Source organism: Chiloscyllium plagiosum, chromosome 19 (assembly GCF_004010195.1).
Source record: "Chiloscyllium plagiosum isolate BGI_BamShark_2017 chromosome 19, ASM401019v2, whole genome shotgun sequence".
NCBI lineage: Eukaryota > Metazoa > Chordata > Chondrichthyes > Orectolobiformes > Hemiscylliidae > Chiloscyllium > Chiloscyllium plagiosum.
Window position 1 is genome coordinate 6095100 of NC_057728.1, and position 25961 is coordinate 6121060.

Sequence of the window (25961 nt, forward strand, 5' to 3'; positions counted from 1 at the left end):
TTGGAGGGGTGGGGTCTGAGGGCGGAGGTGCGGGATGTGGATGATGCCGGCTTCTTCAACCACGTGAGAAGGGAAATTGCGATCTTTGAAGGAGGCCATCTGGTGTGTTCTGTGGTGGAACTGGACCTCTTGGGAGCAGAGACGGAGGAATTAGGAATATGGGATTGCATTTTTGCAGGAGGTAGGGTGGGAAGAGATGTAATCCAGGTAGCTATGGGAGTCTGAGGGTTTGTAAAAAAAGGTCAGTGTCATGTCGGTCGTCATTAATGGAGATGGAGAGGTCCAGGAAGGGGAGGGAGGTGTCAGAGATGGTCCAGGTAAATTTAAGGTCGGGGTGGAATGTGTCAGTGAAGTTGATGAACTGCTCAACTTCCTTGCGGGAGCATGAGGTGGCGCCAATGCAGTCATCAATGTAGTGGAGGAAGAGGTGGGGAGCTTTCACAAGGGCAACCAGCATGGGCTTGCCAGGCATCTCCATATAATGGAAGTGTATTATTTTAAAAAATTAATAGTCAATTCTTGGAATATTTCTCTCAGTAAATTAGATTTTCCTTCATCTCGCATATTCTGTATATGAGCACTGCATTATGGTACAAGTCTTAACTTTGCAACTTCTCATGAGTAAGACTGCCACTTGGTTGCCCCAATACAAAAAAGGTAATTCTGCTACTGCCCTCTCTGTAGGGTGCCTAACCCATGCTATTATGAGTGCCATCCAGAAAACTGCCGAATCTGGTGGAAATCCCAGCCGGTGATAGCTATCTAGATTTTCAACCAAGGACCTCAGGTACAGAGCCAGGATTCCACAGTGGGTACACCATGCAGTAATGAACAGGAGATGAAGTAAACCATGAGACCAACCCTATTCATCCTGGAAGCCAGTAGGTTATAATTGGAAGGAAAGATTGAGAGACAGAAAACATTACCAAAACAAGTGTGTTTTCGGAGCAAATCTAGGCCTCAAAATTGCGCAACACTTGTGAAGGGGGAGGGAGGGAGGGAATAACTTGTTTTTAACTCTAGATTTGTAAATATAATTTATAAAATCTTCTAAAAATGAATCAAGTATAAAACGTGAACCACTGGTGTTGGGAAAAATGAAACCCCAATTACAAGAAAGATTTCTGAGTGGTAGCAAGTCAACGTAGTTACTTTATGAATGACAATGTCTAGTGTTGTCGCAGAAAACCACGATCACTCAGACTATCAAAGGGCCTCAGTGTCACAATGACCAGTGTTAGGGACAGAGACCGAGACCGGCAGAGCGAGACCCAGACCGGCAGAGCGAGACCCAGACCGGCAGAGCGAGACCGAGACCCAGAGAGAGAGACCGAGACCGGCAGACCGAGACCCAGAGAGAGAGCCCGAGAGACCGGCAGACCGAGAGGCCCAGAGAGAGAGACCGAGAGACCGGCAGACCGAGACGCAGACCGGGACCGGCGGACCGAGACCGGGACCGGCGGACCGAGACCGGGACCGGCGGACCGAGACCGGGACCGGCGGACAACATTGACAATGTGGGTAAAGCATGGAGAATGTTGGTAATTGTGATTCTGTTCGCCGAGCTGGAAGTTTTTGTTGCAAACGTTTCGTCCCCTGGCTAGGCGACATCATCAGTGCTTGGGAGCCTCCTGCGAAGCGCTTCTTTGATGTTTCCTCCGGTGTTTATAGTGGTCTGTCCCTGCCGCTTCCAGTTGTCAGTTTCAGCTGTCCGCTGTAGTGGTTGGTATATTGGGTCCAGGTCGATGTGTTTGTTGATGGAGTTTGTGGATGAATGCCATGCCTCTAGGAATTCCCTGGCTGTTCTCTGTCTGGCTTGCCCTATGATAGTAGTCCATCGACCTGGACCCAATATACCAACCACTACAGCGGACAGCTGAAACCGACAACCGGAAGCGGCAGGGACAGACCACTATAAACACCGGAGGAAACATCAAAGAGGCGCTTCGCAGGAGGCTCCCAAGCACTGATGATGTCGCCTAGCCAGGGGACGAAACGTTTGCAACAAAAACTTCCAGCTCGGCGAACAGAACCACAACAACAAGCACCCGAGCTACAAATCTTCGCACAAATGTTGGTAATCTCAGCAGCTGAAGTATAAAGGCTAAAAATTTTCAGCAGCTGCTGAAAATTATCGTACTCTCTTTAAGGTGAAACAACTTCTTCCATTCTCACAACAGAATTTCACTAACCACAAACTCCCTTACAGCAGAGTTATTTAACAAGATTGTAAATGTTACGACTTTGAGCTTGAAATTAGCCTAATATTTCACTCATTTGCCTGAGAACTCATTTCTGATCACTGGTCTTTGTGATGTGTGTTAAACCGCTCTCCCCCTCTCACATTTTAGCATCACAGGCTGCATTGCCAACTTAATCCTGTTGTAATTAAAACGTACACATCAGAGGTGGATAATTGAGGCTAATTCCAAACATGCGCATAGCATTTTTTGAGCAGACAAATGTGCTGAGGGAGCAGGGAGAGGGTTCTCTTCTGGACCTGAGAAAATGGGACCATCCTACATGCCAAATTAACTAGTATACTGCGTTTACCATATACAGCACCACTGAACCGGTCAGGATGCCCCACAGCACTTTACACTGAATTAAGTAGATTTTTGAAATGCATTTTGAAGGACACTGTGGTAAAATAGGGAAAACAGCAGTCGATTTAGTGATGCCCAATGGAAGGTTCAATATTGGCCAGAACATTCCAGAAAACTTGCCTCCTTTTCTTCAGCGTGGAACACAGGATCTTTTACCAGAGGGTCGACAGAGCCACAGTTTAACAGGTCATGCAGAGAACAGCTCTTCTGCAATGCAGTTTATCACAATGGCTTAGAAAGTAAGAGAAAAGGGCCATTAATCATGCCCTCTTGAGTAATATCAACATTCATGAAGCTGAGGGAAGTCATTTGGTCAGGAGGCAGAGGGAGGAGGATAGCGCAGCAGATGAAACTTCAGTGTGAAGTAGTGAAAAGTGGGACTGAGCTAAGGGAGCAATTAAAAGGTGGAAGACAATAACATCCCGAGAACAGGAGGAAAAGGAGAGATTAAGAAACTGGAAGATGAAAAGCGAGTGGAGCGGAACAAGGTGGTAGAAAGCGGCAGGTTCAGGTTTAAGGACAAATCTCAAAGTCAGTCACAAGGAGGAAAGTTGGCCCTCTAGGTAGAGGCATCCCAAACATTGAGAAGAACAAAAACAATCCAAAGACCCTGCATGTTTCCTCTCCATATCCTGGTAGTTACTTGACAAACAATAAATGGGAGTTGTCAACTAATTGTAAATTAATTGATGGAGTTTGATTGGTACAACAGATCAGACTTGAGATCAAAGGAACTCGAAGGCCTGAGTTCAAGTCCCACCTGCTCCAGAAGTATGTTGTAGTATCAGAACAGGGTGATTATGACAAGAAATGGAAAGCATTTGGAAGCAATCATTGAGCCACGGTCCCGATCTTACAATCAACAACCACTTCAGACCGTTATAAAATTATATTATATAATGTAATAACGTTTTAAAAAGCTATTGGAAAACTCACCAAAAGAATGGTTTAAATAGTGCTGACTGGATTTTTCCATGGTTAAAAAAAAAGAGCTGAAACTAACCTCACAATGGTCAGTATCTTCTTCCCCAGGCTCTTGTTTCACGACAATGATGGGGAAATCACAGAGGTCATCCTCAGTCACGGTCTCCTGTTTGATTTTAATGGGTTCCAAGCGAACGACTGGAGTCATCTGCTGGGGCTCTGGTCTCGAGAGCCTACTCGATGAGGTGCAACTGAAACAGGGAGAGAGAGAGAGAGAGAGAGATAGAGAGAGTGTGAGATTGAGAGTGTGATAGGGAGACACACCAAGGAAATTAAGGCGGGGAGTCTATTCAGAAGGCAGGGTTCATTTATACAGATGGCCAAAGGCTCACACTCACCTGCCTCTGCTACCAGTGCTGGAGGTGCTGGATGTACGTCCTGGAATGTGGACATTGGTGATGGTCACTGACCCTAAGACACAAGAGAAAGCAGGGTCTAAATGACAAAGAACCCAACACAAATCCAACCCTTGCGCCCATCAATGCTTGATTAAACGTGGCCTCTCTGATATCAGAGTTCACGGCTGTTAGGCCATCGAAATCCAATCTGATCATATCCTCCCTGCAACATCCGACATGGTGCTGTGTGAACCAAGACAAAGCCAGGCTTCAATTCAATTGCATGGAATGCTCCAAGGCATTGGACAACATGGAGCCGTCACAGTCAAGTCCAAGTCTGAGCTCGTTCAGGAAACAGATTCCAGGAAGTATGTGTCTCTCACTACCAAGACGGTTTTTTTTTAAAAAAAGTCCTTCCTGCGAACGCGGACATTTATTGCCCACCCTAAATTGCGTAAGGAGTATTTTAGAGTCACCCACACTGCTTGGGCCTCGAGTCACATGTAGACCAGACCAGGTAACGGTGGCAGATTTCCCTCCCGAGAAAAGGCATTAGTGACCCAGTTGGATTCTTACAACAAACAACATGAGGCTAGCTATTTACTCCAGAATTTTTTTAAACAATATTTAATTTAAACTTCACCAGAACATTAGCCCTGGTTTTCTGGATGCCTAGTCCTGTGACATTACCACTATGCAACTTAAGGCTCCTGTAATGCATGGTTTCAGACAGCAGGAGCACTGTGTTGGACAAAGGCAGAAGACCAGCCATTGGTGCAGAGCTCTGTGCAGGACCTTAGCACAATGCCCTCGTCACCAAAATCAAAGTTCAACAAAAGGGTGACAGGGAGGATGGCATGACTGACAAAGATGGCTAACTGACTGCAGCTTTACTATTGAAATCAGTGACCTTCGGAGACTTTTCCCCCTTAATCCTCAAGAAAAAACAAAATTACCATTTTATTCAGAAATATTACTATAGGCACACAATTACAATGTGCGACATTGCAAATTTGCCTAGCAGTCCCACCTGTATGAAAATTCTTCCCGTCACACCCACTGCTACTGAACATGTGCTTTCGATGTATGTACACTGAGCTCCACCCTGTGGATAACAGCGGCACTGATTTACCTGAGTGGCCAGGAGAAGGGATGGAAGGGCCAGGGGAAGGGTTGGTACTGGTCGCCGAAGGTCTTGCTGCCACACTATTGCCGTTCCGCTCTCTGGTCAATAAGCTTTCCAGCAACACTGACCCTGCATCATCCAGCTGTAGTTCCAATGAGAAACAAAAAAGGGCACTGTTCAAACATTCTGCTCTTAAGTATTTCAAGCGCTTAGATTACTCAACAGTTAAATGATTGATGACTGAGGCAGTGGACACCTAGTGGTAACAGACAAGTGAGACTAGGGCGGCACTGCTGCCTTACAGCACCAGGGTCCCAGGTTCAATTCCAGCCTCAGGTCACTGTGTGGAGTTTGCACATTCTCCCCGTGTCTGTGTCGGTTTCCTCCGGGTGCTCTGGTTTCCTCCCACAGTCTAAAGCTGTGCAGGTCAGGTGAATTGGCCATGCTAAATTGCCCGTAGTGTTAGGTGCAATAGTCAGAGGGAAATGGGTCTGAGTGGGTTACTCTTTGGAGGGTCAGTGTGGGCTGGTTGGGCCAAAGGGCCTGTTTCCACACTATAGGGAATCTAATCTAATCTATGACAAGACTAAATTGGTGTCCTCCGACACTAACACGGTCTTGTCATCTACCTCAAACACTTAAGTAGGACCTTGCTGTGTACAGATTAGCTACCACATTTCTGATATTACAACAGTGACTCCACTTCCAAAGTGGTCCATTGGCTGTAAAATGTTCAAAGCAGAGATTATGGAATGTGCTACATAAATGCAAGGCATTCTCCCTATTTCAGTTTTGTGGTGGTGATTCAGCCTTTCAGGAGTCGTCTCCTACATGCCGGAGACAGAACAGGACTGTGCAAATGCGAATCCCTGAAAATAATTTACCCACAGGCAGTTCCTAATGGTATCGCTCACAGGGGAAGCAAATGATCTGCACTCAAAATGTGAACCACAGTGAACTTTCAATGGTTGAAGTCCATTCAAAATATGGGTTACATTGCTGAGTGCAAAATGACAATGAACGATTCAAGGAAAGAAAAAGTACGGCTTTTGTGAATTAGAAATCTCTCCAACTCAGCAGCAGGGACAGTGCTCTGCTATTGGAACATTTGTTCAGGGGGATGAAAAAAAAAGAGGGAGGGGAAAAAAAAAAAGAGGGGAAGAAAAGACAGGGTAAAATGAGAGAGAGGGGGAAAAAAAAAGATATTTTTCTGCCACTATCATTTGTAAAGCAACTCTTCCTTCAATCTACGTTCAGCAGCCCGGATCACTGGGCTCGGTAAATCATCCACCTCGGGCCCAATGAGAGAACCCAAACTACCACGGAGAGCCAGCACCAACTGCTTAGGGATTGGAAAAACTCAAAAGTCAGGAGATCACTGAATTCCTCCCTCTCTCCCCCCATTCCGACATTCCATAAACTCTACGTCATCGACAAAGCTTCTATGCACTTGTCTTAATCTCTCCCAGTGTGGCACAGTGCCAAACTGTGTTGGTTTACTGTCCTGTGAAGCAATCAGAGAAACATCCCAGAGGTGCTAAATAAATGCAACCAACTCCTCCTCAAGCACTTTAAAGTTTCCAAGGCATCAAAAACACACCCAAGGAAGGACAACCCCCAAAACAGCAAGCTCATTCCACACCTGCAAACAATCCTGTTCTTCCAACTAGAACAGTGTTCAGTAGAGGCTGGATTATCCCTCGAGTGGCTAATTCCTCTTCATTCAGAATGCACACCTCAAGGAATCCCAAAGGGAAGGCAGGCATTGTACCTTGTACAGCCTTCTTTAGGTAACTCAAAATAACTCATCTCGTACAACAGTAGTAGACTCGCCAACCTTAAGGGCATTTAAATGGTCATTGAATAGACATATGGACAAGAATGAAATAGTGTAGGCTAGATGGGCTTCAGATTGATTTCACAGGTCAGCGCAACATCGAGGGCCGAAGAGCCTGCACTGCGCTGTAATATTCTATGTACAGACTAAAAGAGCAGCCACTGGGGATTGCAGGGGTCACTGGTAACTGTGAGGAAAGGAATGTTGTCTGGGAGACCATTTTAACACCCTACTTTCCTTGGTGCCATCTTTGACATCTATCTGAACCAAGAGAGCCACCAGACAGAGTTTAACATCTCACCTCTCCATGGCTCAACGAAATGCTGTCAACATTAGCAAGTGATAGCCTGATATCAATATAGTGCACATGCAGAGCTGGTATATCAGTAATGGATTCAACCTGATAGACTCAAACCTGTTAGACTTAGTTTGGGATACCCCTTCAGCGCCAACACTGTACCAACCATTAAAGTTTCCCTTTAGGCTTATTCGACACCCACCCCTAAGCTCTCTCATCCTCCGAGTCACACCTTGGCGAAGGGCCCGGCGCGTGGTGTGGTCGCTTTTACCTGAATCTGAGGTATATCGGGAAGGCAGGAGAGATGCTCAGGGTTGGTAACAGCTGGGAGCAGCTCAGTCATTGGAATCAGGTGTTTGGAAGCCTCACTTGCAGTCACAAAGAGCATTGAAGGGTAAGAGGGGGCTGTCGAGCTGGCTACTAGGAAGGGCCTCACGTTTCCAGGATTGTAGTGCTGAGAAAGACAGTGGGGGGGGGAGGAAAGGCAGAAAATGCAAACAGTAAAACATACAACGACGGCCTCAAATGTTACTCATTCACAGTGACCGTTCTCAGTTGTGCTCCGTGTGCAGCACTCTCCCTCTGGGTCGTGCCTCAAACTCGCAACCTCGAGACACTGCGGTGAAGTGCTGAGGGTGTGCTGCATTGGCAGATGTGCCATCCTTCACACTATAGCACTATCTACTGGTCCTATCGAAGTGAAGGGGGGGGGTACAATAACAATCCAGTATAGCTAGGCCAGGAACTCCCCTGACCAATATTCCTCTCATCCAACACATCAACCATGACCCGTCCATCACATTTATGGAACTACAAGTGGCAGAAAATGGCTGCTGCACTGGTCTGCTTAACGTTTGCACATCCAAAATAATTCAACATGTTGAGAAGAATTTTCAGACATGTATTCACGTCAATGCAAATTCTCTTCTGTTAACAGGAAGGTTGGAATTAAGTAAAAAGAATTCATTTCACAAGGTGAAATCCCCCTTTTAAGCAATGGAATTCTCTCTGCTCCAAATCACTCGGTCTATCTCCGATGTTAATTGCCAGTGGTCCATATCCCTGAATATGCTCTTGCTGAAGAGGACTACAGTTCCCTTGCTTGGTTGGCCAGACACACACCCACACACAGCTTCCTGTAGTTAAATCCTCCTGGATGAATTCAAGAGACAAGGCGGACCGGAGCACTCGAAACAATGCGAACATTTAAAATGAAGCACGATGTTTATGAAGTCTTGGTAAAAGCTGGGTTTTCGAACAATGCTAAACTCAAATAAGTCATAAACTGCCCGTCAGATCAGGGAAGGCTGAACTGATATGGTGACTTTAGCAAGAACCACTGCATGGTGACGTTATGGAAGTACCTTTTATGTTGCCTTGTGTCAGAATAAGTAGCTGCTTTGAAAACAGGTGATTAGAAGGGTGTTTTATCCCTTCTTACGGCTCGTCATTCTGTTTCACAATATCCCTTCACCAGATTTCCACCAGCTCTGCCACTTTTATTGAAACTTCATTCCCACACAGCATTTTAGCCTATATGACCATGTAAATTAGGGTTAGGCCTCCCACTCCTTCAGCTTGCTTTGCAGGTTACAGAAAACAGGTGGGGTTTCCCAATGCAATTCGATATCAGAAGCAATCCACAGTAATCTAGTTCCAAACCATTCGACCCAACTTTCCAAAACAACAGCCAACTTACATTTATGTAGCACTTTTCAGATAAAAAGTAGAGAGAGTGTAACCAGACTGAAATGGAGACCAGGGCACAGCAGATATTAATATAAATGGCAGACATTTGGAAGTTGTGTCAGGTTTCACTAAGACCATTAGTGATAGGAGCAGGGGTAAGCTATTCAGCCCATTGAGTCTGCTCCCCCAGCTTACCAAGATGGCGCCAAAGCATGGTGACTCGTTGCGAGCTCCCTACAGCAGTTCTTTTTCTTACGTATCTTCCAGTAGTTCGGCTCTTTTCAGTTCTATTATCCTAATGCACTTTGTATGGTATGATCTGCCTGCACGCAAAACAGAACTTTTCATTTTACCTAGGTACGTTTTTTTACTTTATGCTTTAACAGGATGAAGGCGTCGCTGGCTAGGCCAGCATGTATTTTCCATCCCTGATTGCCCGGAGAGCAGTTAAGAATCAACCACTTTGTTGTGGGTTTGCAGTCACATGTAGGCCAGACCAGGTAAGGATGGCAGTTTCCTTCCCTGAAGGACATGTGACAATAATAATTCGAATCAAGCAAAAAAAAAACTAGGAGATCATGACTCATTATTTAACTACACTCCCAGCTATCCAGCCAAATGTGGAACATGGTGTACAAGAATTTAATACAGACAGCACTCGGTCATTGTAACCTCATGGCTCCTTCGGGTCTTCCTCTGGCTGACCTGTCCTACCTGTCTCATTAGCGGGCTGGTAGCAGCGATGTGTTGCTGGGGCCCCGTCATCCTGACGGTGTTGGGAGGCATGCGCATCTGCTGGGCCGGGGGAGGGGGCACGTTGGTGTTGCTCCTCTGCAGGCTCTGGAGGCTGATCAGGCGAGGCGGCTGCAGGGACTGAGCAGACAGGAGCATAAAATGAGGTGAGCTTTGGCAATAACCCTCCTGCCAGGAAAAGTACGTTCCCGACTGCTTCCAAACATCCGCACTCAAAACCGGAACCCAGGCAGACAAAACCCCGTTTCATGAAAAGGTGTCATTCTCATCACATTTAAAGCGCTCTGTTAATTCTGAGCTGTGACAAGTACAGTATCTCAAAAAGCCTGACTTTAGGTATTGAGTCAGGTCAAAGGTCACATGGACTATGGGATAGAGCAGAGCACAAAGTGGTGCAGCCAATAACTCGCAAGGAGTCATCCTGTGCCAAGGTAGAGCCCAAATTGTCCATCTAGGTTACTCTAAGTCATTTCACACAATTAAAACGGATATAAAACATTTTGGATAACTTGGATTTTTAAATGTCTGGATACAAGACACTGTTCCTGTCCTTCCCTCCTCACTAAAAAGGTATTGTGAAAGGAATCAAAAAACACTGTGGCTAATTTTAAAATATTTTCATAGCAGCAATTCCTGGCAGCCTGGGAACTTTCCCATAACAAACAACTGACCAAATCCAGACCAAGGTGAATACATTGGCACCAGGTAATGGTTCTCATCTGAAGAGCCAGAGCAGGTGCAGCGGACTGAATGGTCTCCACCTGTACTGTTTCAATTCTGTTATGCACAATTTCTCGCTAACATCAAAGTGCGGATGTTACCTGTTCTCTCTCACTGGCAAGTCAGTAAAACAGTGCCAAGAACGGGCTGGTGATCATACATCCTGACCATAAAAGTCAGGCAGTCATTCAGGCTGGAAGAACACCAGGTGTCACACGATCCAAGCCCTTTGAAGCCAACGCTGGGAGGTAAGCTCTTTGTGACTTAGCCAGTCCCCTCACGACGAGCACTCACCTGGCTGTTGGGAGACAGAGGCGGCTGCTGCTGCCCTAAGTGGGGGCCTGGAGGCCTAGGCTGCTGGGCGACTGGCAGGATAGGCCTCATCTGGTGCATCCGCTGCTGAATCCTCTGAGCCATGACCTGCTGCTGCATATGCTGGAGGCGAAGCTGGGCCAGGTTAATTTGGCCGTGCACCTTTGCTGTGTTACTGTCCTGGGACTGCATACTCAGCCCCGTGGGCACGTTCGGGCCACTACTGGAGGCTGGCGGATTCTTGTCCAAGACCAAAGAACCTGACAGGAGCGAAGGGAGGAGGAAAACACATGAATCTTCTACTTTAGATCAAAGCACTCGCAACTGCCTCCATCGCCTCTTTATTTAAGGGTGAAACGAATACAAACAACAAACACTGACAATGCAGTTTGCTATCCCCACTTTAAAGCCATAAAAGAAAAAGGGAAGCATAAAAATAATACCTAATTAAATTATAAACAAAAAACAAGAATTAGACCACTCAGCCTTATTAGCCTATTCTGCCATTCAGTAAGACCATGGCTGATCTCATCTTTAATTTGAATTAAACAAATGATTTGCATTTATATAGCTCCTGTCAGATCTGGATATCAGCATTTATTGCCCATCCCTAATTGCCCAGAGGATGGTTAAGAGTCAATCACTTTGCTGTGTGCCTGGAGTCACATGTAGGTCAGACCAGGTAGGTTTCCTTCCCTAAAGGACATTAGTGAACCAAATGTATTTTTCTGACAACCAACAATGAATTCATGGTCATCATTAGAATCTTTCAAAGACTTTGTTTATGGAATTCAAATTCTGACGTGGAGGAATTCGAACCTGGGTCCCCGGGCCACCAGCTGAGTTTCTGGATTAACAGTCCAGCAACACGGTGGCACAGTGGTTAGCACTGCTGCCTCACAGCACCAGAGACCCGGGTTCATTTCCTGCCTCGGGCGACTGTCTGTGTGGAGTTTGCACATTCTCCCAGTGTCTACGTGGGTTTCCTCCGGGTGCTCCGGTTTCCTCCCACAGTCCAAAGATGTGCAGGTTAGGTGAATTGGCCTTGCTAAATTGCCCATAGTGTTAGGTGAAGGGGTAAATGTAAGGGAATGGGTCTGGGTTGGGCTGAAGGGCCTGTCTCCACACTGAGTAATCTAATCTAATCAAATTAAATAATACCACTAGGCCATCGCTTTCCCCCTTCCCATCCTGAAGCATCTCACTAACAGTAAAATCACTGGCTAACTTTCCTGTAGTGATGTTACAAAAGATTAGCTAAGAGTGGGTCATTCTGCTGATTCAGCTTCACTCTTATTCTTTTGAGCTCCCCTCATCCATCCCTTGCTCCATTATATCCTTACCTCGCAAAATAAAAATTCCTTCATTCTAATTATTCTAGCAAATGTATTGTGTTTAAACATTAACCAAGTCACTGGGGATAAGCTCCTCTTCATTCAGTGCCACAGAGTTTATGGCACACACCAAAGAGGGCCTCTGCTTAAAGTTCTTTCAGAAAGATAGCACTTTAATATTGCAGTGTACCTTCAGTGCTAAATTATGGTTTCTTGAAGTAGCACTCACAAATCAGCCAATCTTCCCCTCACTGGTCAGAAAGCAGTACATAGCGTGTACAACTTAGCCACTCATGCACACACCCAACACAGACACACCCACCCACTGAACACACACACCCACACCTCACCACACAATTTGCACAAGAGCTAACACTGACTCAGCAAAGAATGTCTGCCAGCAGGCTGCAGCTTTGAAGTTCTGCAGGCTGAGAGATGAGAAGCCCTCACTCAGGATGACCATTCTCTGGAGTTAGAGAGCACCGAAACAGACCCTTTGAACCAACTCATCTGTGCCAACCAAGATTCCCAAGCTAAACTAGTCCCACTTACCTGCATTTGGCCCATATCCCTCCAAACCATTCCTATTCCTGCACCTATCGTAACTGTACCTCATCTACCACATCCTTTGGTAGTTCATTCACAGACAAACTACCCTGTGTGTGAAAAAGTTGCCACTTGGTTCCCTTTTAAATCTTTCTCCTCTCACCTTAAACATTTACTCTCTAGTTTTCAACTGCTCCACCCTAGGGAAATAACTACCCTAGGCAACTCATCTCCGCCCCCCAGGATTTTATAAACCTCTATAAACTAGGGGGTTGAAGGTGAGGGTGGGAAAAGATTTAAAAGCGACTTAAGGGGCAACCTTTTCACACAGGGGTTGATGAGTGAGTGTATGGAATGAGCTGCCAGAGGAAGTGGTGGAGGTGGATACTATCACAGCATTTAAAAGGCATCTGATGGGTCTATGAATAAGATATGGGCCAAATGCTGACAAATGGAACTAGATTTATTTAGGATATCTGGTCGGCGTGGACAAGTTGGACCAACATAAAGGTTGGCAAAAGGGGGAGTAGAGGTAGCAGCAGAAGACACTGGCAGACTGCACCCCATGGAGCCAGTGCCTTTGGGGGTGGGGGAAACGTACAAACAAGAGGTGTCAAGCAAAGGAAGATTGTTACTGCACTCACGTTCCAGAGAGCTGGATTAAAGCTCCAGAGAATGAGTGCTCAGAACACACAACACGGGCGTTTGAGAATTCCCACTAAATACTTAAACAGTTTACTCGCAAGACACTGAAAACGAAGTTCCCTCGCTCAACCGGGTCTGGCAGGAGGGCTGCCTCCATCTCGCTTCTCATACCCAAGTTGAGGACATTCTTGGCCCAGAAGGTCGGGTCGCAGTGAAATCGAACAGAGCTGGTCGCCACCGGTGACGCGTCACATCGGGCTCGGAGAATGTACCTCAGCTGAAAGGTGATCTGCAATCGGAGGAGAGGCAAGGTTTGAGCACTGTGGGCCAGCGCAAAGCAGAGGGGTGTAACTCCTTGTCGAAGATGCACGCGTGTACAATCCGAAACCGCATCCTCTCTCCCTTTCCCACACTCCGGGAGAGGGGAGGGACCAGTCAAGAGCTGGGACATGTGTACCCCAGTTGGTCACCAACAGCAGTGAATCGGAGAGCATAACTGGAACTTGGGATGACGTGCCCAGTCAGATTACCACTATGCCAGCCACCAGATCAGCATCCCTGCGAGAGCTTCCACGTGGCTTTGGTACCTGTGAGCTAGGGAGAAGAAACAAGCCCACACAGCAGCCCCAGTCATTGCTCAGGAACTTTCTCTAGGAGCGGTGTCAGATCCCGGGGCCCAAGGCTGAACGTTCAGACACTTTGATCACCTTACCAGCCTTTTACTGTAGAGCAGGGCGATGCTGCTCCTGTTGGAGATAGCCCACTTGGCAAAGTTCATGACATGTTCCACTTGTTTGGACACCCCAGAGATCTCCAGTTGCTGCTGGAGGAGTTTCGCTTGACGGTCTTTGGTTACACTCTGCAGATAGAAAAAAAAAACCCCAAAAAAGGGAAAAAAAAAAAATTGACACATTAACCAGAACTCACCACAGCATGTCCCCAAGCAGGGGATTCTTAATGCTAGCATGGAGACAATATCTGACCACTCAACTTAAACATTCTGGCTTCAACTCAAATGGTTGTTTTGACTAACCACAGGGCATTCCAAAACACTCTGCCAATGATCACATACTTTTTAAACTATTGTACAGACAGGCCAGTGTCCATGTGTGCACAGCAAGCTCCCAGAAACACAGCAATGAAATAGTAACCCAAAATGCAGTTCTAGATGTTAGCAGAGAAATAAATATCGGCCAGGAGACCAGGGTAAACTCCACTGCCCTTTTTTAGGAGGGTGTAAGGGTTTCTTTTCCAGCCACCCAAGAGAATGGAGGAGCCCCAGTTTAACCTCTGTCAAAGGCTTGCAACAAAGCAGCACTCCCACTAGGGAAACATCCAGCTAAATCGCATGCTCAGGTCTCAAGAGTGGAAGTCATGTGGGAGGCATGACTGGCAAATTTGCAGACCACACTAAAATTGGTCAGACAGACTCTAGCAATGTGGATTGGCTGTTGACTTGCAGGAAGATAATCAATGGCTTGGCTGAATGGACAGAAAAATGGCAAATGGAATTCAATGTGGGAGTAGTGTGAAGTTAGACCTTGGGTGTGGGCAAATAAAACAAGGGAATACACAATAATAAAAACAAAAGGAGGGTGTTGAGAGGGGTACAGTAAGTGCAACACCTTGGAGTAAATGCTCAAGTTCCTGTAGGTGCAAGACAACTACCTACAGGTACAAACGGCACATATGGAACAATTCCCTTCTCTAGGCAAAGTAGCAAACACAGGAGATGGATTGCTGGAGTTATACAAGACATGGTTAGGCCACAGCTGGAATTGTGTACAGCTCCGGACACCACATTACAGGAAGGTCACATTGGAGAAAGCACAAAGGGAGATTTACAAGAATGTCACTAGAGCTTAAACATTACAGATACAGGAGGAAAGGTTAGATAGACTGGTGTTCTTTCTCTGAAAACACGGGAGATGGGAACTTGAGGTGCACAAAAGAACAGGGGGCCTGAATAGACTTAACATTGAAGACCCACTTTCCCTTAGCAGACAGGTTCAATAACGGGGGCAGAGTTTGAAGGATTAGGAGGGACACGAGGAAAGGTTTGTTTTTTTCCACCCAGGGAGAAAGGGAAGGTCTGGAATTCGCTGCCCAGTTTGATGCCGAGGTGGAAACCATCCATCTATTTAAAACAAGTCTGGATCTGCTCCTGTGAGGCTACGGATGAAGGGTTAAATTAAGTGGGCTTAAAATGAGGGCTGAGTTTGATCAACTGGTGCTGATTCTTTTGAGTTTAGCCCATTCCCTCCCTATCTCCCACCCACCCCCCATTATTTTTGATGGTTTACATGATACTTAACGGGCTTGGTTTGTCAACGGTTAATTGGCCACACGGGTGATTGCTGATGTTAGTAGCTCAAAAGGGGGATAGAAATGCCAAGAAAGAGTCACAGTGATTTTGGTGGTGGGAAACCCGATCCACCAAAACCTAATTGGTTGCTTTCCATGCTGGAATTTATTTATGGCTCTTATCAATCATGAATCCTTGAGGTTGAGGTTTGGGGATGGAATTCTGGGGGTTAAAGGCAAGATGATTGAAATAATGACTGATGTTTGGGCCAAAGAAACACGTAAGTACGTGCAAGAGGCCAAGAGTGAAGGGGTAGAGAGATCTGAGGACACAGATTCAGGATACCTCCAGCTGCTGCAACAAAGCTTTCCCTTTCTTGTTGATCTCGATCATGAGTGTGAAAACGGCCACTTTTATGTCTTGCTCGACCTTCTTACAATTTTCATTGACTTCATTAATCCTGCAACACAAAAATGCACATTAATGGGCTTTATTAACTTTTAGTATGTTATGCCTGAAATGAAAAGTAGTTATTTAACTACCCTTGTATTTATGATGAGGGAGAGAGGGGCTAGATCTATACAAATGTTTGCCTTTACCTGCCCCGTTTAATGTAGTGAAAACATCCCAAGGTGTTTTACAGGGTTATTAACGAGTTAAAAAGTAAAACAAGGGTCCTGGTCTGTCAGGATATTGACCAGTTATCTGAGGTCTGGGAGCAAGAGCTAGGAGTGGAGATCTCTGAGACATGGGAGAACATATGGGAGAATACGTGAAAGATCTCAAATCTGTAATGGGATATGCGCTACGCAATTAAAAGTTCTGCACAGGGCTCATCTGGCACCAGACCGTCTGGCAAAGTTTAAAAAAGGGGCATCTTCAGTGTGCCCCAAATGTAAAATAAGTGCAGGTTCTCTTACCCATTGCTTCTGGACATGCCACAAGCTCCGTGTTTATTGGAGCGCTGTGGCGGGAGAGATAGGGAGGGTATTGAGGACTGAAGTCAAAGTAGACTCGATATCTCTCCTCTTAGGTCTACTGAACTTACCATCTATAGACAGGCATGGGAAGAAACTATTTAATATTTTTGCATACTGTGCACGGAAGAATATTCTGATGAACTGGGTGTCTGAGAACCGCCGGGCTTGCTGGGATGGCAGAAATTAATTATGGCGCACATTCCCTTGGGCTTTTTGTTTTTACAAACATGGTGCACTACACAACAGACCATTTGTATAAGACATGGCAGCCCTACTCGAGTTATTTGGATATAGATTTGTCAGTTGTCTTAACTAGGGCGTTTGTCTAACCAGGTTGGTTAGATTTGTCAAGCCCTGGAGGGAGTCTCCTGAGTTAATACGGGCATATATACAATGCTCCCGTTCCTTTGTTTGGGAGCTTTGCGCCGAGTATAGCTGTTCTGTATTTTGTGGTTTTTAATTTTTTTTTTTGGTATTGCTTTGCACAGTGTTAGGGTTTGTTTTGTATTTTAGGGTTGGTTAGCAGTTGGTAGACAGTAGTTGTATTGTAATTTGTATTATTTTTTGTTTTTATTATACTGGTATTTGTTATTGATTGAAAAATACAATAATTTTATATGTTTGTAAAGTTAAAAAAAATTTGCAAATAAATATATTTACAAAAAAAAAGGTCCTACAATTGACATGCTCCCGCTTCCAAACGCTATCTCCCAATAGCTACACAAAGTGAACAGCAGCTATTAATCATTCTTTTCAATGAAAAGGCTGGCATTTATCGCCCATATTGCCCTTGATTCAAGTAGCTTACTGGGCCATTTCAGAGAACACTTAAGAGGTAGCCACCTTGCTGAGGGTCGACAGTCACATGGAGACCAGACTGGGTAAGGATAGCAGATTTCCTTCCCTAAAGAATGGGTTTCTACAATAATATAAAATATAGTCACAATCACATCCCTGTGTGCTTTGTATATTCCAGTTATTTTATTATATTCAGTAACTGAATGCAATATCCCCCAGCTTTGATTTAGGATTCAAACTAGTTCTGCCAAACCATTAGCCTGGTCCCCTCTCGAATTCTAGTCCACCGATGTTACCATTGTGTCATCATTATACCTCAGCCCGAATGCCCCACATTCCAACATATTGCCCCCTTGAGCAGATGAACAGCCAGATGGAGAAGAGACCCTTGGAGTGAGGTGCGAGCTGGGAAGCCTTGAGGAGTGAGGGATACCTGTTCTGGATCTGAGTAGCTGCATACTGAATGTAGTTTCGTTTCTCCTGAAGTTTGGCAGTCAGCGTATCAATGATGACTTTCTGATTCTTAAAGGCCTCTTCTAGAAACTGGTATCTGGAAACACAAAAAAGGAAATTCAAAACTTGGACGGAAGCTATACCGGACATGCTGACTAACACCAACAGTCAGTACTCAGTTCCAACAGATTGTACAGAAATCATTATATAGAACAGTGAGGGCTTCAAGTAGGAATTGGAACATTTGCTGCAAAGGAAGAACATTCAGAGTTACAGGAAAGTAGTGGGGAAGTGGCACCAGATGAATTTCTCAATCAGAAAGCAAGTACAGACCCACGACACGCTGAAAGGCCATCGTTTGTGTTGGAGTAGCTCGGAGATTTGTGTGAGCCTTGTAGCGCAGATAGAGAACATTTGGTCTAACAACAATTTTACACCAGGACTTAATCCACGTCTCTTTCCAAGAAACTGCATCAATCCCAAATCAGTGGTAATTAAACTTGACTAGTGACATTCAGGTTACAAAGTGGAGACTGCAAATTGTGGATGGAACTGGGGAGGGAGGTCAAAATGGGTGTTGGTCCCATTTTGGTGACGTGATACTGGATAACACATTGAGTGGTGCAACAATGCAATCCTTCCAGTACGAGCCAGCGCAGGTAAAACATGTCAAGAGGCTGCGTCAACCAGTATAGTACAGCCTGAACATTTTTAGAGACTCCCTTTTAACAGTGTGTCCCTCTTTTAAAGCCAGGCAGGCTTTAAGAAGGTCAACGCAGCGGGATGTGGAGGGAGTCACATCTGTCGACTATCTGCCCCTCTTCCATGCTTATGTTTGTGCCCGAGTGTCCTTCAAGAGGGAGCATGCAGTGCCCATCAATGCCTTTGATGTTTTCAGAGAGAGGTAGGTGCTGCGGGGATACAGTGCTTTATTTCCCCCTCCAACTCTACCTTGATTCCCCCCCAGTCTGATTCCACGTTGTTAATGGCGAGCCTAAGCAGCCTCAGTGCAGGACAAGAACGCAGAAACCCCTTACGGAATGGAAAGAGATGCTTCTTTTTCTGCACAGCTCCGCATCAGGCAGTTTACCCCAGTCTCAAGCACAGCAACACACCTCCAAGCTTAAGAGCGAGGGAAGAGAGAAGGAAAAGCATATTTCCGGGCTTGGTGAGATACACGCTTTTCCTTTGAGTTCACCATAGAGGTGGATCATCTGAAGAATGAACACAGCAGTGTGGAATGAGGTGCAGATCACGACAGAAGCAAGCTCTCGTGGGTGAATCGCTTCCGTTAGCCTTCACGGGCACAGAGAAACAGCACAAAGGAGGAAAAGAGGGACACACTGTCAAAAGGGAATCTCTAAAAATGTTCAGTGGATTTGTAAAAACTAGTCAAATAATTAAAAATCCAACAAAACAGATGGAGCTGAATGCTTTAATCAGTTGTCTGCAATTAGAAAATGCTGTCACTGTGTTATACAAACCTGTCCCCACCAGTACTGTACCCCAGTGTTATACAGTGACAGACCTGTGACCACCAATACTGTACCCCAGTGTTATACAGTGACAGACCTGTGACCACCAAATTGTACCCCAGTGTTTATACAGAGACAGACCTGTCCCCACTGGTACTGTACCCCAGTGTTATACATAGACAGACCTGTGCCCACTGGTACTGTACCCCAGTGTTATACAGTGACAGACCTGTCCTGATCAGTTCTGTAACCCAGTGTTACACAGTGACAGATGCATGCCTGAGTGGAGTTAGGGCGCTGTGGCTGGGTTTCTTCTGCCTAGTTACCTGTGTTCCTTGTGCTCCAGCAGTTGACAGTCTCTACACGTTAACCGATCACAGGTCTCACAGAAGAGCTTAAGCTGCTCCTGCCTGTGGACGGGACAGAAGAGCATTCGCTGGTTGGATACACTGACCGCCTCTGAGGAAACACCGTGAAAAAGGGGAGACATGGTTAACACTTTCCACCGACAGCCCTGGACTCATTAGCTGGACTGGGATGAAACCTCTGTGGTACACCTTTGCCTTTAACAGTGCACATAACAGGGGGGTCTCATTTTTCTGGGAAGGGGACAATGTGGTGCCTCAGTTCTTTTCAGCCTTGGTTGAAACCGCCTTATTTGAGTTGGGTTATTTGTTCTCAATAGAGTGTTTTTCATATTAACAACTGCAAACCCAACCAAATATCAACGGGATCCTGATGTGACAGACCCCCAGGTCAACTAACCAATCCACTCACCTTTACACTGCCTTGCACTCAAAACATTTGTTATTTTTAAAATGTACTCATTATATTTGCTGAATTTGGGAAGCCATTACAAAATATCATTTGTTATCCTTGCTGCCTTCCTAGCTCACACCTTGGTGCTCTGTAAATCCCAACTTAATCCTGAGCATCCAGGTTTTGTTTATGCCAATTCACTCTCCATTCTTAATTACCCAGTGGATCTGGAGTCACATTAGGCTCGAGGAGTTAAGGATGGCAGTTTCCCTGAAGAGCCTTAGTAAACTACATGGGTTATTATATATTTTTTTAAAAATCGACAATTGCTACTAGGTCATCATTATCCTTCATCCCAGATTTTTACTGAGTTCTAATTCCTCCATCCTGGCAATGCTAGGATTCAAGTCAGGATGCCTAGAAAATGACCTGGCTCACAGGATCATTAGTCTGGCGATAAATACCACTGGGCCATCACCTCCCCCTGTTTGAGTCCTTAGTGACATTTTGCAGCTTCAGGAGACTGTTGGAAACGTTCCATCAATGGACATTTCTGGAAAGCAGCCATTCAAAACAAGCTTAAACCCTGCCTTGAATCCAATCCCAGGAGTTGTGATGAATGGGGTCCTGAAATAACTGTAGGAACTGTCATTTGCTTTAATGGTATCATGTCTTAACCCTTAAAATATAAAGCTACTGCATCAGTGCCTATGATCCCCTACTTCCTGTCAGATGTCCTTCCATTTCCAGGTAGTATCTCAGGTAACAAAGACCAACTCTATGTAACTCACCTGACCCTTCAGCATGAGAGTCAGACCGAGTATTTGCCCACACAATTCACCAATGCAGCACGTTGGGCTAATTGACCAAAAGGAATGTGCCGACAGACCAGCGATTGTCCTCTCCTACTGAGGCCCAAATCAGAAAAGGCCAAGAAGCAAATGTTGTGGTGGACCAACAATGGGGGTTGGGGTAAGCAGAACTCTGGCAAATTGTTTCAATGTTTACCTGGTGACACATCCTTCTTCTGCCTCACAGTGTGGTCCTTTGTAAACTTGACTCTTTGATGGGCCTCGATGCAAGTTTTACACAGCCACTCAAGACACTCCACACAGAAGCCGCTGGCCTCGGCATTGTCCTCACAGCTCGTACACACCTGAACGGAGGGAAGCAACAACAGTTATTGCTTTAGGGAGTGGCTGCAGGTAAACTGCATGGTGGAGGGAACAGAACATGGTCTTTGTTCAGCAGCCATCTGCAACACCTTCCCCGTTATATCACAGCTCAGAGACAGACAAGGGTGCTTATTCTGTTTAGAATTTCAAATCAGATACTCCATACAGATTTACTTATTAATAAAAATCTCAATCTTCAAATCAATTCTCCAGCACCGTCTTTTGGGGGAAGGAGGAAGCTAGATTTTTGCCAGGATGACTAGAAATACTGGACATTACTTGGATGAGAAACTGAAAGTACACTGGGTACAAAAGTATAAAGCCAGGCTTCATATGCAAGTACAGTAAGAAACAACCTCTATTAAGTCTCTCTTCACCTTAGGACTACTACAATTAATCGTAGGCCTCAGGTAGTGTTAAAGAAGAGGGACCTCAGGGTCAGGTATATAATTCTTTGAAGCTTGCATCACATATGGACAGGGTGTTTAAAAGGGTGTTTAGCACACTTGCCTTCATTGCTCAGACCTTTAGTATTGGAATTGGGAAGTCATGTGGAGGTTATATAGGATATTGGTGAGGTATCTTCTGGAATAGTGTGCTCATTTCTGAGCACCCTGTTATAGGAAGGATATTACTTTGCTGAAGAGGACTCAGAAGAGATTTAGGAGAATATAGCTGGGTATGGAGAGTTGGAATTATAAAGAAAGACTGGATAGGCTGGGACTTTTTTCACTAAAGCATAGGAGATTGAGAGGTGACCATACGGAGGTTTATAAAATCACAAGGGGTACAGATAGAGTTAAAGGTATGTATTTTTTCCCTAGAATGAGAGATTTCAATACTAGGGGACATACTTTTAGGGGGAGAGGAAAGACAGGAGGGGCATTTTTTTTAATAAAAAACACATTGTGATTTGGTATGGAATGAACTTCCTGAGGAAGTGGCAGATGTGGGCACTTTAAGAACTTAGATAAGTACATGAATAGGAAAGGTTTGCAGGGGTATGGTTCAGGAGCTGTTTAGTTTGGGATTATGGTCGGCATGGTCTGAAGAGTCCGTTTCCTTGCTCTATGATTCTATAAAACGCTAAATCCAAAGCATAAATTAGTTCTTGCAGCCCCGAGATGTAACAATTTCCAAAAGGTGTGTGATCAAAGTGCTACATGACTTTTGAGCTCATGACTACATTGGATCTGGATCTCCCCACCTGAGAAAAACAAGCTGGCAGCATCTACCATTCTGAAACAAGTCAATCAAGTATTTCAGAATGCCCAGCAGTAACTGGATATCCTGGCAATGTTAACTGCGATAAAACCCTGGCATTCTTGTGACATACGTGTTAGCATTCCACCATTCTAGTTACTGATCTGTGCAAAAGACAGGCAGCGTTTACAACTTGCGGAGATCGCAACGCGCAGGAGATTGAATGTCCTTCCTATTTTAGCTCAGTCACACAGAAAAGAAACAAAGTGAATTGTCCCCCATCTCAGCAACCGGCTTCCTCAAAAGGACTTGAGGTTTTCATCTCCATTACCCTGACCGCATTCCATTACATTCACTTGTAAAGATGGTAAACCACATAGCAAATCATTTCCCGAGACCACCAGGAGGGATCCTAATCAGAATTAACCCAGTAAATGAGGCATGAGAAATTCCAATGGGACAGTGTGTTACTGCTGAACTGTCACAGAATGATAGTCAAATGATTTGCAAACAACAGACTCGCATTTATGTAGCTCCTTTCGTAACCACAGCGTGTACCAAAGAAACTTGCAGCTAGTGAAGGGCTGCAAGAAACACCAGCAGCAATTTGTGCAGGCAAATTCTACAACACAACACAAAAATGAACAAATAATGTCCTTTAGTAACATGGACTGAGAAGTGAAGGGTCTGTTTCCGTGCTGTACATCTCTATGACTATCAACAGAAAACCAGCTATACCTCTCACTCACACATACAATATGCTTTTTCCTCTTTCTATATCATCTGTATCCATTATTATAGATACAGACAAAATCAGAACAGGTAACATTGAGAAGAGTGTGTGCCGCAGGTGTCAAAAAGAGGAAGATCGGCAGATCAATGATTCAAGCAACACCTTTCAGTAGTGCTGGAAGATTCACTTTACAGGTCACACACCAGAGACACACACATTCTCAACCTCTGCCCATTTCAAATCTGTAAACAAGTTTATGGCTCAATGTTCCATCCAGCAATTGTAGGGCGTTCTAGAGACAGCCCTGTGTCCTGTTGGAGATCCTGATTCCCTGCTTCCTAAGCACACGTTCAACTCCTGCCAACTTTGCTTTTGAAATCAAAAGCATTCACTGCCGCGGAAAGTTCAAACAGGATCCTCCTGCCAAACAGACGTTCGCCCGTACAAGGAATGCTCTGAACCTGAAAAAGTAGTTTGACACTGGTCCAGAAATGTCCCAAAGTGCCATCCAGCCAATCAAGTGCAGCAGCCATTGCAATAGAGGAAACATGACAACCCTTTGTACACAGCAAGACCCCAAAAGGACATTCAGAAACAATCAATCTGTTCTAGAAGTCGTTTGGGGGGGGGGGGGGAATAAATTTAGGATGGGACACCATAGAAAGTTTTTCTAATCATTCACACCCACCTTCAAACACACAGGAGTTGCCAGGGGAAGTGGCGACGGCTGGTACAATTACAACATTTATAAGGCATCTGAATGGATAGGAAGGGTTTAGAGGGATATGGGCCAAGTGCTGCCAAATGGGACTAGATTAGGTTCAAATATCTGGTCGGCATGGACGAATTGGGCCGAAGGGTCGGTTTCCGTGCTGTACATCTCTATGACTTCATCCAGTAGAAAGCACCTCCATTCCCCCTCACCAGTGCACTTGGGAATTTCTGCATGCATCAAGGGCCTGTGCCTAGAGTGGGACAGCTTTGGTTATTTCTTTCCTAAAGACCGAATAAAGAGGCTCATTTAGAACATAACGGAAGCAGAAACATGCCATCTGGCCCCTCCAGCCTGCTCTGCCATTCAATAAGATCATAGATGATCTTGCTGTGGACTCAGCTCCACTCACCTGCTCTCTCACCATAACCTTTAATTCCATTACTATTCAAAGATCTATCTTTGCCTTAAAACCATTCAACGAGGTAGCTTTAACTGCTTCACTGGGCAGGTAATTCCATGGATTCTCAACCTTTTGGGTGAATTAGTTCCTTCTCAACTGTCCTAAATCTGCTCCCTCTTATTTTGAATGGCATCTTCCACTAATGTGCCCTAAATGCCATTTGGTCAAGTCTTATTGGCAGCATTTGGAGCCTGACTAATAGGCCTCACTGTCCTGAGCTTTGCTGCAGTAGCTTGATTCGTGACATATGTCCACAGTCTGTGCACTCCCCTTGAGTTAGTCTCTGCATTTGGAATTGGCCCAACAGCATCGTCTTCACCATTCGGCTGCTACTTCCTACTCACCGGCTGGCAGCCTGGCAAATTTGGTGGAACCATTTGGCACGTCAAAACAATTGAAGGCCTGCAAAACAACAAATAAAACAAGCAAGCGGCTGCCCTTGAACAAGTCTTTTGTGACAAACCACTGCCAATCACTGGGGTGAAACAGATTGCAAGATTACCCAGAAATCAACCAACGCCAAAAAGAGTTGGCACCCGGTTGTGGCAAAAAGGAATTTAATGCACTTTTAATGAAAAATAAAAGCCTCTATTCTCTTCAAAATAAAAAGAGTACTCATCCACATTGGTGAAACATCTGGCGGAGAAGCAACCTCCCTTTCACACAGCCGGTGTTACCATCATATTTTGCCAATCTGCAGCCTGCACCCAAAGACTAGAGGTTAAGCAAAATCTCCTCCACCTTGCCGTAACACATCAAACTCAAAAGGCAGGAAAGTGCCTCAGGCTGCACTGAGCTAACACTTTTCCATTACTCACCGCTGCCGTCCTGTGGTCTCTCTTTGAGGAGATTGGCAATGGATGACGAATAAGGGTCACTTGTGTTCCGCAGCCATGACCACTTGACCAGGCTGAGATTGACCAGACCCATTTCACACACTTCGAGCCAAGAAACAGAGGCAACTTCCATCCCACCAGTTAGGCTGGAATTGAGCCAGAAATGAAGAGGTTAATACCTAACCCACTCTGAACAGTCAGTTCCTCCCTCATTACCTATATTTATAACTTTATAACTTTGGGTTAAATCTGCTGGTCCGGGGTCACTGGACCAAGTGTGAATTTACCTTCCAGAGAGGCTGGGAATGACTGTGACAGTCTCCCAATCCTGAAGAAGGACTACACCACAAAACGAGTAGAGTGTGGGGGGTGCTGGAAAAGCACAGCAGGTCATGCGGCATCCAAGCAGCAGGAGAATCGACATTGCAGGCAGGAGCCTTCATCCCCAAAACATCAACTTCTCCACCTCCTGATCCTGCCTGGCTTGCTGTGTTCTCCCTGCCTCCTGCTGGTCTATTCTGGTCCACAGTCAGCATTATTATAATCAATACCTGAAATCAGAGAATCAAGCAAAGTAGGAGGCCATTCCAATGGTGATGTGAAAGATATATCCAGTATGGGCAATCATTCTCCTGTTGTTTCATAATCTGCCTTTATAGCCCTGTAATTTTTTTAATCAATTATATAGATTCCTTAGCAAAAGGAATTACTGAATCATTTCCACTACCATTTCAAGCCCTACTCTTAGCTCCTCTTTTGCCCCTTCTTCTGTCGATGATCTCAAAGCGGTGACCTCTGGTTACAGTCGCACACTAACTGCATTAGTATCAATCACAGGCAAAAGCAGTTCCCACTAGCATTCTGCCTAGTCAACCTGGCCC

The 25961-nt window shown here is 45.3% G+C and overlaps 1 protein-coding gene across 4 annotated transcripts in view; it reads right to left on the reverse strand.

Annotated features, from left to right (window-relative positions):
- LOC122559487 (E3 ubiquitin-protein ligase TRIM33-like) overlaps positions 1 to 25961 on the reverse strand; it is a 113204-nt gene that overhangs the window by 15845 nt on the left and 71398 nt on the right. For 2 of the 4 annotated variants that reach the window (XM_043708987.1, XM_043708986.1), the window contains exons 3-14: positions 20967 to 21114; positions 19526 to 19658; positions 17705 to 17821; positions 15839 to 15953; positions 13901 to 14047; positions 13360 to 13477; positions 10646 to 10923; positions 9593 to 9751; positions 7461 to 7643; positions 5061 to 5196; positions 3929 to 4001; positions 3610 to 3781 (exon numbers count right to left, since the gene is read on the reverse strand). In XM_043708987.1, the coding sequence (XP_043564922.1) occupies positions 3610 to 3781; positions 3929 to 4001; positions 5061 to 5196; positions 7461 to 7643; positions 9593 to 9751; positions 10646 to 10923; positions 13360 to 13477; positions 13901 to 14047; positions 15839 to 15953; positions 17705 to 17821; positions 19526 to 19658; positions 20967 to 21114 (1779 nt within the window). The remainder of the gene's footprint in view (positions 1 to 3609; positions 3782 to 3928; positions 4002 to 5060; positions 5197 to 7460; positions 7644 to 9592; positions 9752 to 10645; positions 10924 to 13359; positions 13478 to 13900; positions 14048 to 15838; positions 15954 to 17704; positions 17822 to 19525; positions 19659 to 20966; positions 21115 to 25961) is intronic. The other 2 variants (XM_043708988.1, XM_043708989.1) reach the window with 2 other exon arrangements.